Source organism: Cervus elaphus, chromosome 12, assembly GCF_910594005.1.
Source record: "Cervus elaphus chromosome 12, mCerEla1.1, whole genome shotgun sequence".
Lineage (NCBI taxonomy): Eukaryota > Metazoa > Chordata > Mammalia > Artiodactyla > Cervidae > Cervus > Cervus elaphus.
In genome coordinates, this window is record NC_057826.1 from 44,767,261 (window position 1) to 44,781,454 (window position 14,194).

General features: G+C 34.8%; 1 protein-coding gene across 1 annotated transcript in view; it reads right to left on the bottom strand.

The window, feature by feature from the left end:
* The window catches only part of WDR72 (WD repeat domain 72), a 210,037-nt gene that overhangs the window by 163,812 nt on the left and 32,031 nt on the right, over positions 1–14,194 (bottom strand). Inside the window, exons 4-11 of the mRNA XM_043920196.1 lie at positions 11,818–11,896; positions 10,563–10,737; positions 9,850–9,926; positions 8,736–8,855; positions 7,626–7,771; positions 7,148–7,244; positions 1,820–1,970; positions 917–1,162 (exon numbers count right to left, since the gene is read on the bottom strand). Coding sequence (XP_043776131.1) covers positions 917–1,162; positions 1,820–1,970; positions 7,148–7,244; positions 7,626–7,771; positions 8,736–8,855; positions 9,850–9,926; positions 10,563–10,737; positions 11,818–11,896 — 1,091 coding nt within the window. The remainder of the gene's footprint in view (positions 1–916; positions 1,163–1,819; positions 1,971–7,147; positions 7,245–7,625; positions 7,772–8,735; positions 8,856–9,849; positions 9,927–10,562; positions 10,738–11,817; positions 11,897–14,194) is intronic.

The following is a 14,194-nucleotide window of genomic DNA, read 5'->3' on the forward strand; positions in this document are numbered from 1 at the left end:
CACAACTCCAAATCTCAGTCACCTCTATATTTGCTTCTTTTACATAAGACAACTTTCTGCATAATGGTCTTTACTTAATATATTTTTGCTGTTGTAATGCACAAAGATATGTAAAAACATATTTATATTTCATTGACACAAAAATGAAAAACTAAAATAGGAAGATACCACTTTTTCCTGATTGTCAAATATTAAAAAGTTGAATAGAATAGAAGTTTGGCTAAGGTTTGAGGAAAAAGGCATTTTTATACATGTGTGTTAGTGGATACACATGTACATTGATGTACTTTGGAAAACATTTTAAGATATATTTTCAAAATTAAAAATATACATAAAGGTTGATCTAGTAATTCTACTGGAAAATAATTCTATACATGTACCCACATATATGTGCAAAGAGAGTTAATTCTGCATTGTCTATAGTCTAGCCAAAGGCTAGAAAAATCTTAAACACACATCATAGGAGACTTTTTCAATTAAAATTCAATTATTATTAATCATTTAAAATGAAGTCATAAAGAATGTGCTCCAAAATATTTAAGATTTAAGAATATTTTAGTAAAATATGTAGGCTGTGGTTTTATTTTTATAATACAACTAAAAGAATGTATACTGCTATCTTGTTATATGCCTATATATGCATAGGAAATTTCAGAAAGGGTATAAAGAAACTTATTAGCACTTGCCTTTGGTGATCTTCCTGGAAGATCAAATAAGGAGAGAAATTTATTTCTCATCATATAGTCTTCTATTTGACTTTTTAAAAAACCTATATGTGTTTTACTTTAGCATTAAAACATGCACAAATTTACTAGCAAATGCCTACAATTTTTTAAGCTTCAGCAATCCTCTTAGTATAGCTTATTAGTTGAAACTTAGGTAAATTGAGTAAATAGGGTCAAATTAAATTCAAGACCTTTTAGTAAAGAACCGCCTTCAAGAAGTCCTGCTTTGGCAGCATTCAAAGCCTGTGTAATGAATATTGTCCCATCTTCACAGCCACATATTAGTTTATCAAGACTTGGAACATACTCTGATGAAGTGACAACCGCAGTTTCATTCTCATCTTTAAGCCCAGAGAAGTAGTCACTAATACTTTGTGATGTGGTATAATGCTTATCGAAATTATCTTGAAGGGTCCAAGTGGTAGTTATTGGTATCTCTGAGAAGAAAACACACAAAGGGGAAAAATTTGGTTTATAAATTCATCACAGATATAGAAAATAGTATCAAGGCACCATACCTGGGGGCACATAGAGGCTCTTTTGCCATCCTAATAGTGTGCTATAGGCAGGAAGTTCTCCTGCTATGCATTGTTTTCACTCCAAATGCTTTTTTATTGGTTCCCTCTCCCTTAAGGAGCCTCAGAAGAATAGATGTGTAATAGTGGATTCATTTTTAGACTTAACTGAAAAAGAACTGAGAAACTTTTTCAAATAGAGAAATGAGTTGAAAAGGAGTACAGGATATGGAAATGACAAATTCAAAAATATGAATGTGATTTATCAGCCTACCCTGTATTCATATTGTCAACATTCATTTCAATTCAAAAACATCACTCACAATAAGCTGATGTTAATTTGAATTACAGTGGCCGCACTACTGTATAAGATCTATAAGCATCAGTGGCCACAATATTGTATAAGATCTATAAGCATCATGTTTATACCTATATTTATGTTAGCATCTAACGCATAGTGGTACATGAGAACTTTCTCTTGTTTGTAGCCTCCTATTACTTAACTTAAAAAAAAAAACACCAGATTAATTATAAAGTATTTCTTAGAAGACAGGTGATTAAAAATAGAATTTGTCTTACCTCTAGGAGAACCATCAAACTTGGACACAGGAACATCAGGGATGTGCCACAAAGTAATTCTTCCAGAGACTTCTCCAGAGAAAAGTATCTTATAAAAAGGCTCTTTTCTTTCATTCATGTAGCCCATAACAAAAGGAAGGCTCTGGTCCAACTAAAAAAAAGTTAACATTTATGTAAAAAAAAAAATCTTTCAAAAAAAAATCTATATAATGGCAGCCACTGCTTTTAAATGAAAGAACAAGACTTCATGGGTGAACTAAATTATTTCCATTTATTCCCACTGTTTCAAAGTTTCAAGTAAATTTAGGAAATAGCCTCTTACTTAAGACAAAAAAAAATTTTTTTTTATAAAATAAAAAGCAAAGTCATCAGCTAGATTTCAGAGCATTAATAAGAATAGCTAACATTTATTGAACATGTTCTGTGTGTATATTATACATTCCGTTAGGGGCTTTGCATGTATTCAAGGTAAATAATCTTGTGAAGTTGGTATTATTATTGTCCTCATTTTACAAATGAATAATCAAAGAGGGAAGAGGTTAATTTATCTAAGGTGATATCGATAGCAGTGGGCTTTTCAGTCTAGTAATTATGACTCAAAAGCCCATGTGATAATGACAGTGCTCCACTGTGCACTGAGGAGGTCTGATTTCTTTACAATCCTTGAGTTCCAACTGTCACTTGAAATAGCAACAACTGATATTTGTATGGTAATTTTGTGGTATTAATGTGCTTTCTAATTTTTGTTGACTATTTTTCAGATATAACATACTTGATTTCAAATTTGGCCCCAACTGGCCCCAGAGAAAAATGAATCCATAACTTATATATATATATATATAATATATACTATGATATTAGTATAAATACATGCTATAATTTACATAAATATATACACTATATATTTATGTGTATGAAGATAATTTTATTGAGACATAGAATGAATATTGGGCATCAGAACTCTGAGAGATATGCTTTTACTAGTGAATGGGCCTTGAATCTTCCTAGTACCTCAGTGCACTGTAGATGTTCCTTGAGCAGACATGTATATAGAGATTATGCACAATGGGTCAAAATGATTAAGTGACTAGAAAAATGAAAACAAAACCCTCTTTTCATGTACAAATAAAAGACACCCTGGAAAGAAAGCCAAGTGCTGGTGCCAGAAATAAAAAAGTCTAAGAAAGTGATAGTTTCTTGTCAGAAAACACATGTCCGAAGTTTCAGATAGACATTTTAGTGAAAAAATTCTATAATGTATTTCTACAGAATATTAAGGGCCAAAATATCACTACATTTAATCCTTACAGCAAAGCTACAGAGTAAATAAACATTATTATTTCTGTTATAGAGATAAAGAAATTAAGATGGGAAGAGAATAAAAAAAGTAATTCAAGACCAAGATATGTAATCCTCTAAAGTCTCCAGAAATAAGAGCATTGAAGAAAAACAGTTTCAATGAAGTAAGTTCCCTAAATCTTTTTTGGGGTCTTATACTTCTCAAGGCTATCAATTTTGTGTTAGAAATGGTGTTGATACAATTTGATTATTGGCCTCTCAAACTCTCTCAACCTTTGGGAACCTTAAAATTGACTAGCTCAATTTTCTCATGATTTTGATATGAAAATGAAGCTCCAGAGAGGCTGAGTGGTTACTCAGATTGGTGGTAGCACAGCCTCCCTCAAAGCAAAATGTGCTGCCCCACTAGCCCATTCTCCCCAGACCACGATGATCCCCTCTACCCTCACTTCTGTACTATTGCTCACTTGCTCACACCCACTCCTTGATGCCTCAATCTCCTCCTTTCCAGTAGTTATCTCTTGAGTTCAACTGAAAACTCCCTCGGAGCCCCTTACCATGTGATTCTCATTTTTCATAATAGTACCCATCACCTATCACAAGAAGTACCTATCCTCCTAGAGGTAATAAAATAGTCATTAACAGTGAATTATCTTGGGATAAATACCTGGATTCAAATCCTGGTTTTAGCTCATACTAAACTCTATTACAAGAGCCAATTACTTGATTTAGGCAATTTACTTAACCTCCCTGTATCTCTTTTTCCCCTAACTGTGATAGAAGGCTAATAAATAAAAGCACCTACTACCTGGGTTACTGTCAGGATTAATGAGTTGATAAGGGTAAGTACTTAGAATGGTGGTGCTAGTGGTAAAGAACCCTTCTGCCAATGCAGGAGTCAGAAGAGACACAGGTTTAATCCCTGGGTGAGGAAGTTCCCATGGAGGAGGGTATGGCAACCCACTTCAGAATTCTTGCCTGGAAAATCCCACGGACAGAGGAGCCTAGTGGGCTACAGTCCATAGGTCGCAAAGAGTTGGACACAACTGAAGCAACTTAGCACACAGGCACAATAAATAGAAGCCATTCTCAATATCCATTTTCAGAACAAATGAGAAATTCACTCCAAAGTCCATTCCCAGACTCTGGAACCAAACTTCTTAGGTTCAAATCTTGGGAATTAACCTCTCTGAGCATCAGTTTCAAAATGGGGTCATGGTAGAAATTCATGTACATAAGACCATGTGTGTGTTTAACAATAATAAGGACTCCAAAAAAAAAAAGTTACCTGTCATCATTGTCATTGTCATTACTCTTAGTTCATGCTCCCAAATTCCTTATCTGCAATCTTCAGGCTGTTTCTATCCTATCTACTCCCACCTCAACACTGCAGTCTTACTCCACAGCTAAGACCGTGGAAAACCCAGTTCCTCATCTCAGCAGTCAGGATCCCTGCTACAGGCTTGGATGATCATCAGCTATGATTTGAAGCTAGGGAGGCTCTCATAAAGCTGTTGGAATAAAAGGTGAGTCCTTATTCTTGCTACTACAACTCCATCAGCAGATAAGCCCCTGATATCCCATGAGAACATGCTATCGTCAAACAAGGGGATTCAATTTTATGGCATCACTCCAAAAAACATGTTTATACAGCATAATTCTCTATTTTCATTGTATCCATTAACCTCAGCTCCCTACACCACAAAAATGCTTTATTACCTTGTAACTGTAGGAGGCACTAAGAAGTCTTATATTTAGTGAGTATTGGTGATGTTTTGAATAGGGAGAAACTGAATTTAGTTTTGTGGCTGGATAAAGGGCAATTAAGGGTCTAAGTATAAGTAGACCAGCTTCTTTTAGTTTCAGATTATTCCATTCATTTTCACTGGCTTTCAAGTACTTTTAAGATACTGAAACAAGTACTTGTAAGATATTGAAACAGCTGTGGTTGTCTAAATAAGAATTATATATCAATAGAAGACTCACAAATCCATGTCTTCACCTTTTGAAACATAAAGAAAGGCAGCTTCCTCTAAGATTAGTATTTTTTAAAGTTAATTTATAATTGTTTTTATTTTTCTTCATAGTTATGCATAGCATTGATACCTGCGGTAGACTAGAAGCTCTTAAAGGACATTTCTCATATCTAGCTTTTAGGGCAAACTGTGCTATGTAAAAATGCATTCAGGAACTAAAAAGGAAGAAAGGGAAAGCCCTTTAAAAAATGACTTAAAATGCCTTTTTAGCAAGCCACAATACTGATTTTGTTATCAACAGCAAAACAAGGCTCTATTGCAGCCCACAAATTCCTTTAGAAATAGGGCTCCACACCATAACTCTAAAGTTTGCCTGTGCCCTAATGGCACTTGGAGTTCTAATTTTCAGTTGACACTGCTTAATTAAGTTTTTGCAACAAAACCTCACAGATATATTAAAGAGACAATACTGAACTATAGGATTTGCAACAACTATGCTGCCTACTTAAGCAAACTGTCAGTGTAAAAAGTAACATACTTCCTTGGTTGACACATCAATAATTCAGAATGCCTCCATTCTCCATGAAATACCTTTTTGGAGAATTAGCTGATCTCTAAATCCAGTAGGATTATTTTTGGGGGCTCCAAAATTGCTGCAGATGGTGACTGCAGCCATGAAATTAAAAGACGCTTGCTCCTTGGAAGAAAATTTATGAAAAACCTATACAGCATATTAAAAAGCAGACATTACTTTACCAACAAAGGTCCATCTAGTAAAGCTATGGTTTTTCTAGTAGTCATGTATGGATGTGAGAGTTGGACTATAAAGAAAGCTGAGCACCGAAGAATTGATGCTTTTGAACTGTGGTGTTGTAGAAGACTCTTGAGAGTCCCTTGGACTTCAAGGAGATTCAACCAATCCATCTTAAAGGAAACCAGTCCTGAATATTCATTGGAAGAACTGATGCTGAAGCTGAAACTCCAATACTTTGGCCATTTGATGCGAAGAGCTGATTCACTGGAAAAGACCCTGATGCTGGGGAAGATTGAGGGCAGGAGGAGGAGACGACAGAGGATGAGATGGTTGGATGGCATCACCAACTCAATGGACATGAGTTTGAGTATACTCCAGGAGTTGGTGATGGACAGGGAGGCCTGGTGTGCTGCAGTCCATGGGGTTGCAAAGAGTCAGACAAGACTGAGTGACTGAACTGAACTGAAATCCAGTAGGTTAAAGAAAAACAACTTTCATTGACACTACTGAAATAAAATAGCTGCTTAAATTTTCAGGCTTCATAGAGTGTCAAAGATATAATTTAGTCAAGTAAAAGCTCACAGTTACATCCTCAACTCTCTGCCAAGAACCATAATTTTATTTGTTTTAACAAGAAACTTTATACAGAAGAATAGCTAAATGCATGTAAGAATGATCTCAATATACAGTTAAGTAAAAAAAAAAAAAAGGCAGGATATGAGCCATTTGATAAAATTTAAAAATTAAAGTAGATATACCAAAATGTTAATAACTTTGTATCAAAATATCTATCAAAAGGGTTAGTGGAAAATGTGTGAGTATGTGTATGGGTGTGTGTGTGTGTATGCAGACAGCAAGAGAGAGAAAGAGAATGAGAGAGAGAAGAAATAAATATGGCAAATGTTAATGACTGGTGAATCTAGGTAAAGGGTATGTGACTGATTATGTACTATTCTTACAGCCCTTCAAATATTTGAACATTTTCCAATTAAAATAAGTAAATACATAAAATAAAAAACTCAGAGTGAATATTTATGGTGATAAAATTAGAACTTTTAATTTCTCCCTTTTTTATCATTTATAATTTTCTATAATAAGTATGTATTGTTTAGTTAATCAGACTTAAAAATAGATTTCTTAAAGGCAAAGATTTCAGTAACCATTAACAGTTAGATTTAATTTTCTCATTAACAATTTGATGTGATGCTTCAATTCAATTTTTTCAAGCCCGAATCTGTTACAGACAAAGTAACACTTATCTGAAACAGCTTTGATGCAGTCACTCTCTTCTTGCATTACCTTATTTTCCTGCACAGAAGTAGAGCACAGTAAATGAGGATAAATGGTCTCTTTAAGCAGTGTTCCATCAGCAGGGTATATGCTTTTTGAAAGCCCACTGCATAGCAAAATATAAAAAGCAAAGTTTAGAACTTTGGGGTTCTTTATTCAGTATTTTCCCCTCCCACTTTCAAAAGCCGGATGGTACCATTCAGGTTTCTAAACTCTAGTTAGAAATTGTTGGGTTAATAATTACAAGTGACTTTTTGAAAACCCAGCACCAGCTGTACCAGTTATACATGGTTAATCTCATTCCTTCATCCCCTGCTGTTTCATACAAAGGCTAAAGCCTACCAAGCCCAGAGTAAATCTTCTAGTGCCAAAGTTGCTTTGTTCTGGTTTTTGATCATGGGCAGCATGCGGGGATTTTTCCATAATAAACCTCCCAAAGTTCATTTTCTACCTGAATGTTTTGTATGCCATTTCCATCTGAGCCCACCTGTTCAGCAGCTGATAGATGTAACTGTGACCATCTTCTGTCCAGATGATGATTCTGTGAGCAGCAAGCACTTCTCCACCAGAAAAGAACTGCCCACTCCCACTAACTTCAGTCCAAAGAAGGGAAAAATCACAATAATCATAAACCTAAAACACAGAATGAATGATGCTTGTTAACAAAAGCTTCCTATCTAATCTACCAAGGAGAAAGATAAAGTATGCTTATCAAGACTATTTAGATGACAGCGTTAAAACAACAACCAATTAAGTATTAATAACAGGCCACAATGCACTCATAGGCCAAGATAATACTTCATTAGTACTTATTTTTTCACGTTTACCCTAGGTAGGTTTCAGTGGATAAACTATCTGACAAAAATCTTCCAGAATGTGCTTAATAAGTACAGAGACCCAAAATATTAAGCACAGAGACCAAAACATCCCAAATTTCCTATACAATTTCATTATTTTCATATGGATAGTCAAACATGAACATTTGAAAAATGTATTACACACAAAAGTTAATACAGTAGAAATCCTAAAGTACATGTTAGGCCATGTACTTTACATTTTAGTTCAGAAATATAGGCCTTTAAGTAAGACAATATAGTTTTGTTAACTGAGCCAAGTATATGAAATATCAGAGAAAAAAAGGATACTATCAAATGATAGTAACTTAGCTTTCATTTCCTCTTGGAGATGTGAATACAGTCACAAGAAAGGAATCCCTAAAAACGAATTTAATGACAAAGCAGGAAAAGAAAAAAGATCTAAAAATAAGACCAATGTATGTAGAGAAAATATTAGCTTTCTTTTTAATTCTAAAGTGTAGGCATCAATTCTTTAATCTGAGATAAATGCTAATTATTATAATAGTTTGTTATTAATAAAATTAAGATGTACTTTATATATACAATATCCTGGGAAGCAAAACTACCCAATTCAGGGAAGGAAAACTGATAAAAGTCGGTCATAAAAGACAAGTAAATCACTGCTGTCATAACAATATTTTAAAATGTTTGTATATATTTAAAATACATTCTTTTAATTTTTGCACTAAACAAGATAAAAATCAAATTACATTTGTGTTTATTATGTTATTTAATAATACCTTCCAACATTTAGAAAATACCACCAGTAGAAGTCTCTCTGTATATGTGCAAAATCGTATTGCTCGGCAGTTCAGGGAATTAAGAAATTTGGATTCCTTTTCATAAACATCTTGCTTTTCCTTCAAAAGGAATAAAATTATATTAGTACTAGTTGTAGGTAATTTATATCAAACTGCATGAGAAGACTCCTCCCCTGTACACCAGAAGTAGATCACACTATTATTATTTAAAAAAGCCAATTTTCCTTTTGAGTTTTCTGAACTAAGAAGCTACTTTGCAAAAGAAACCATAAAGAGGAAACCCAGTTGAATTCAAGAATTCATTATATACAGTCATTCAATAAACATGCTTTCGAGGAATATACTGCAGGATACATTGACTTTTAGATGTAGCAGAAAGATAAAACCATGAAAAGTAAAAACAATTTGTTAGAAACCTTTGAAGTGTCTTAATTGCTAAAACAGAAGAACAAAATATTTTGAAAAGACAAAAAGTGATCAGCACAGAATACTTAGAATACTATGTTCTCAATGTTTCTGATAATGCTGGGTGTGTGCTGGTCTCAGGATGCCAACACAATCCCCACGCTATGGAATTTCCCAGCTAAGAAATTCTGAAGGATAGCCCAGAGCATGAGGCAGTTGAAAGAATTCTGTCAGCAGCACAAATACTGTGACTGTTCTTTCGTTCATCACCTCAACTTGTAGCCTGATGCCAGAGAGCAGGTGAATAGATTGGACTCCCAGTCTGTATTACTCCCAGTCATTTGTAGTAATCACCCCACCACTGCCACTGCTCACACACAGCCAGAAGAAAGGGAATCTTCTGTTGTAAGGGACAGAGAATATTCCTCTATGATGGATTTTTTCAATTAAAATCAATGTGTGTGTGTGTGTGTGTGTGTATATGCAGGTGTGCACGCATGCATGTGTGTGTAGATAAAAACATGTGTATACATATGGAAAAAAGGTTGGGAAAGATACCATCCAATTGTTACCAATGCCTACAACTTGGAAAAGAGATAGGGAAAAGTACACAGAGGTACTTCTAATTTTAAAAATTTCAATACATATGCTTGAATTGGAAGAATAAAGGATAAATTCACAAGCCAACCTGAATGCTGTTGATAGATGAAGAAAGATCCCATACTTTGAGCTCACCAGCTACTGATACGGCCAAGAGAGAATCTTCTGTAAAAACAACAAATATCACATGTAAACTGATCACTGTTATAACTGGTTGCCCTGAAGATCATTTCATTGTCATTTAAGGATTATCCAAGGCTACATAGGTAGAAAATATTCAATTTTTTTTTAAATAAAAGAATAAGCATTTTAGGTCACATTCTAAATTTGTCTTAAAATTTCAAAGTCATTCCATGTAAGAGGAGAGCACCACTGAAAGCCGATCCATGTTGCAAACCACCATGGCGGCAATGCTGATTACACCTTCCTGTTTTGGAAATAAGTAAGGAGCTAGCCTTCCCTCGTCACAGGAGCTGAATTCTCTTCTTGACTACATCTAGAGGATACAGGAGGGCAAGTCCAGGAGTCCTGGTAATCCACAGCGAACCTCTGCTTGTCACTTTTACAGCGCATTAGCAGAGCTGGGGCATGGAGACAGTGTCTCCTCTCTCCACTTCATCTTGACCTCTTGCTGACTGTCCAGTGATTTGAACCACTGGGATGGGTGTTGTCAGCTTTTCTTGATCTGGCTTAGGTAAACACAAACATGCATTCTGAACTCTTGCCCAATGATTTAACAAATAATTCGAAGGTGATATTTTCATATGCTATCTCTAGTGTTAGCGAATACCTAACTATTACCTTGAATTGTCATGGAGTGAACAACGCATATGCAGTTGATCCAATCAGGAGACTGAGATGATACGAATGTGTGAATAATAACCAAGCTTTTGGCATCAATTATAAGAACATCTTGATATTCTCCACAACACAGAAGCCAGCCTTCTCCTGTCATCCGGGATGAGCAGTGGTAATACTATGCAAATGGAATTCAAAACAAAAGTTTAATTATCACCTGCAATTAACAGAATTTTGGCTGTGGTGAAGACTTCCGTTAATTTTAATTTTATCATCTATCAATTAAGGTATTAGGCTGAATAGCAACTAAAATTTATTTTAGTTCAATGATTGCACACTTCTGAAGGGTTAATTTTGCACTTTGTCTTACTTATATTTCATCATTTTTTCTGGAGAAGGAGGAGGGGTCTTTTGAGAAGAAGCAACTTTAGTCCAAATCATGGAAAGCTCGTAATTATATTAATTCTGGAATGCTGTGTGGAACTAAACAACAAAAACAGGTTTCCTATCCTAGCAGTACTGCTACGTGTTAAGAAGAAATAAAAATTAAGAACTTTTGAGGAATTCTTGTGCCAAATAAATTTTAAGAATGCCTTATATTAAAGTTTATAATCTACCCTTGACAATCACAATGCAAAAGTTTTCATCCCAGAAAGGAGTTCATAAGTGATCCAATGCAAGTCATCAATGCTAAAAGCAATGTGTACAATGTAAAAAACAGCGTCAGTACCATTGGAATCATGCAGCTACCTTAAATATATGTTTGGAGTTCATCTACCAAAAGTCAAAACCTCTTCTCAATACTGGGATGTGATTATAAAGATTAAGGCTATGCTTCTTGCTCTGTTTTCATAAATAAGAAATTTAGAACTTATGCACCCAAAAGAGGCTTAAATTGGAAACAAGGAAAAAAATTTGCTTTATAAAACTGCCTGTTGATAAAATGGAAACAATTTTTGTGTGTGTCATTGTGAGTATATGTTTTGTAAATGTAACTAAGGAAAATTAAGGAAATTGTTTTTCAAATGTGTCTATGTTAAAAAGATACAGAAATATAAGAAAGATTAAGAAAAAAGTGGTTAAGTAGTTACTCTGGGGAAAGAAAAATGCCAAAATAACAGACAATAACTGACACTTCTAATGACAAAATAAAAATTCAAGAAAAGAATCCCTCTAAAGTCTTTAAACATGTGCTAAGCAAATGATCAGAAGGAGCTGTAGAATCTGGAGATGTTCTGAAGGGAATGATCATACTTACACAGATTGCAGTGTGTCGGTAAGGAAGCATGGCCTTCTCCACGCACTGTCCATTGGTGACATTCCAAACACACATCTCCCTAGCAGAGATAACTTTGTATTATTCTCTGTCATTTCCACTCAATTGGCTGGAATAATTTTTGTGCCACCAAGTTTTTCTTTAGTGCTGCACTTAAATGCAGCCTGATCGTTTATGTGGCTTTTCGTTACAGATTACTGGGCAAGAAAATGTTGTGGTCATTAGCAGGGATGACATACTGTATCTGTGTCTTTTTGTTTGGTAATTACACCCTGCCACCAGCTTACAAGCCATATTTGAGTGCCAACCTGACCTCCAAACAATTGTGGGGATGCAGCTATCCACCCTGGGAGAGTGACAGGATGGCAATCTTTCTATGGAAACTGCAAAGTATTGAAAACGGTTTATTTTACTGAGCTTAAAACTACATATTCTGAAAAGCATAATACATCAAGTGTTGCATCTCTGGAGCTCAGATATCATTTTTTAAAAAAATAAACAGTGCCACCAAGAGGCCACATTTGGTCTGTCATTGATACACTTAATTCCTTCACTTCTGAAATCCTGAAATCACCCTTGTCATTTAATAGTAAGAAAATTCTCATTTTTAAGAAAACTCTGACTTGATTACATATGTGTTATGAAGATATAGATACAGTTTTGAAATCCAGTTACAAATACATCCAGTGTAAAGCAGTTTAAATCTGTATGATTTCAGTTCACAAAAACCAGAATGGCTATTTCAGAGTTGTTTGGCAATATTCTTCAGTTTCGACACTTTCAACACATAAGCAAAATTTTCCTGGGAAGAAAAGCGAAAGCTTTATTGGCTTTAATGGAGAGCCGCTGTTAAGAAGCAAATGATATGGACCCAAAACGGTAAGTGCTATATGCATTTGGTGTTTGCAGACTTTGAGTTTTTTTCTGGCCAAACACTGGGAATCAATCTTGAAATCAATGGTGCTCAACCTGAGCTGATTTTGCCGCACAAAGGACGTCTGACAATGTTTAGAGACATTTCTGGTTGCCACAACTAGGAACACGATACTGGCATCTAGTGGGGAAGGCTAGGGATGCTGCGAAATGTGCTACAATGCACAGACACGACAAAGAATTCTTCAGTGGTCCAAAATGTCATTAGTGTTGAAGGTGAAAAGTCATATCCTAGATATAGAACTAGATATCCGTAGTGGTTTTATTTCTCTTTGTTTATATCAAACTGTAGGCCAGAAAAGATTTGAGGTAACCTGAAAAGGCATGAAGCTCAATAAAACAGGGGGAAAGTGGGTATACGTGTGTGTGTGAAAAATAAGACTGGGGAAAAGGTAGAAATTGAAATAATATCTCAAACGTTTTACATATATATATAAAGAAATGGAAACTTAAGCAGTCATCAATGTAAAATTTTAGCTCTACAAAATAATTTAAGCTTATCAGTGTGGTTCTCTATCATCAAGCATCACCTGTGAATATTTTTAAAAAGTTTCCTCAGAGATTCTAATCTCATGGCTCTGTGTTGAAGTCCTGGCATGTGGGGTTTTGCACAGTTTTTGGTCAGTTAACTTGTTTCTAGATAACTCTAACTCTAAATTAGTGGCTCTAAACTCTGACTCTACATTAAAATTATCAGGGAGCGTTTTAAAAATACCAATGTCTGGGACCCAACACAGACATCAAGCCAGGCTAATTAAATCACAGTTTCCAAGGTTGGAGCCTGGACATCAATAAAAGTTCTCTCAGTGATACTAATGTTTCTAAACTCTCTTGGATTCTAATGCTTTCCCTGTGTGTTTGCTTATCATGCTATAGTCTACCTTAAATTGGAAAAAAATACAAAAATATCTTATAGTAAAAATTAACTCTTTGCCAATCAATTCTATTAAAGAAAGAAAAGCAAATTTATTGTACATCGAAAGCAGCATTGGCATTGAGCTGGAACTGCTCAGTTACATATCTAATAAGACATGAAAATAAACTATTATAATGGACATTCTTTTTGTTTTCAAATACTGCTCCCAAACTTTATACATAGATTAAATCACCTTTGACAGTAAAAATGTAATTTAACAATTTACAAAATTTTTAAAATTTCAGTGAAAAGAAAAACACACTGGAAAAAATCTATAACATACAAAATTATAATATTATTAAATTCCCACTAAAAATTCCTTTGCAAAGGGCCTTTTTTTCTTATTCAACTGAGAGCCTCACATCTCCACCTGAGAGCCTCAATAAAAATTCACTCAATGGATACATAAATCAGTCACTACTCTTTCATTCACTTTTCTGTGTCTCAAAAATACACTGGTTTCCCTTGGCTCTATTCCTATGTTCATATTTGTGTGCTTACAACACTGTT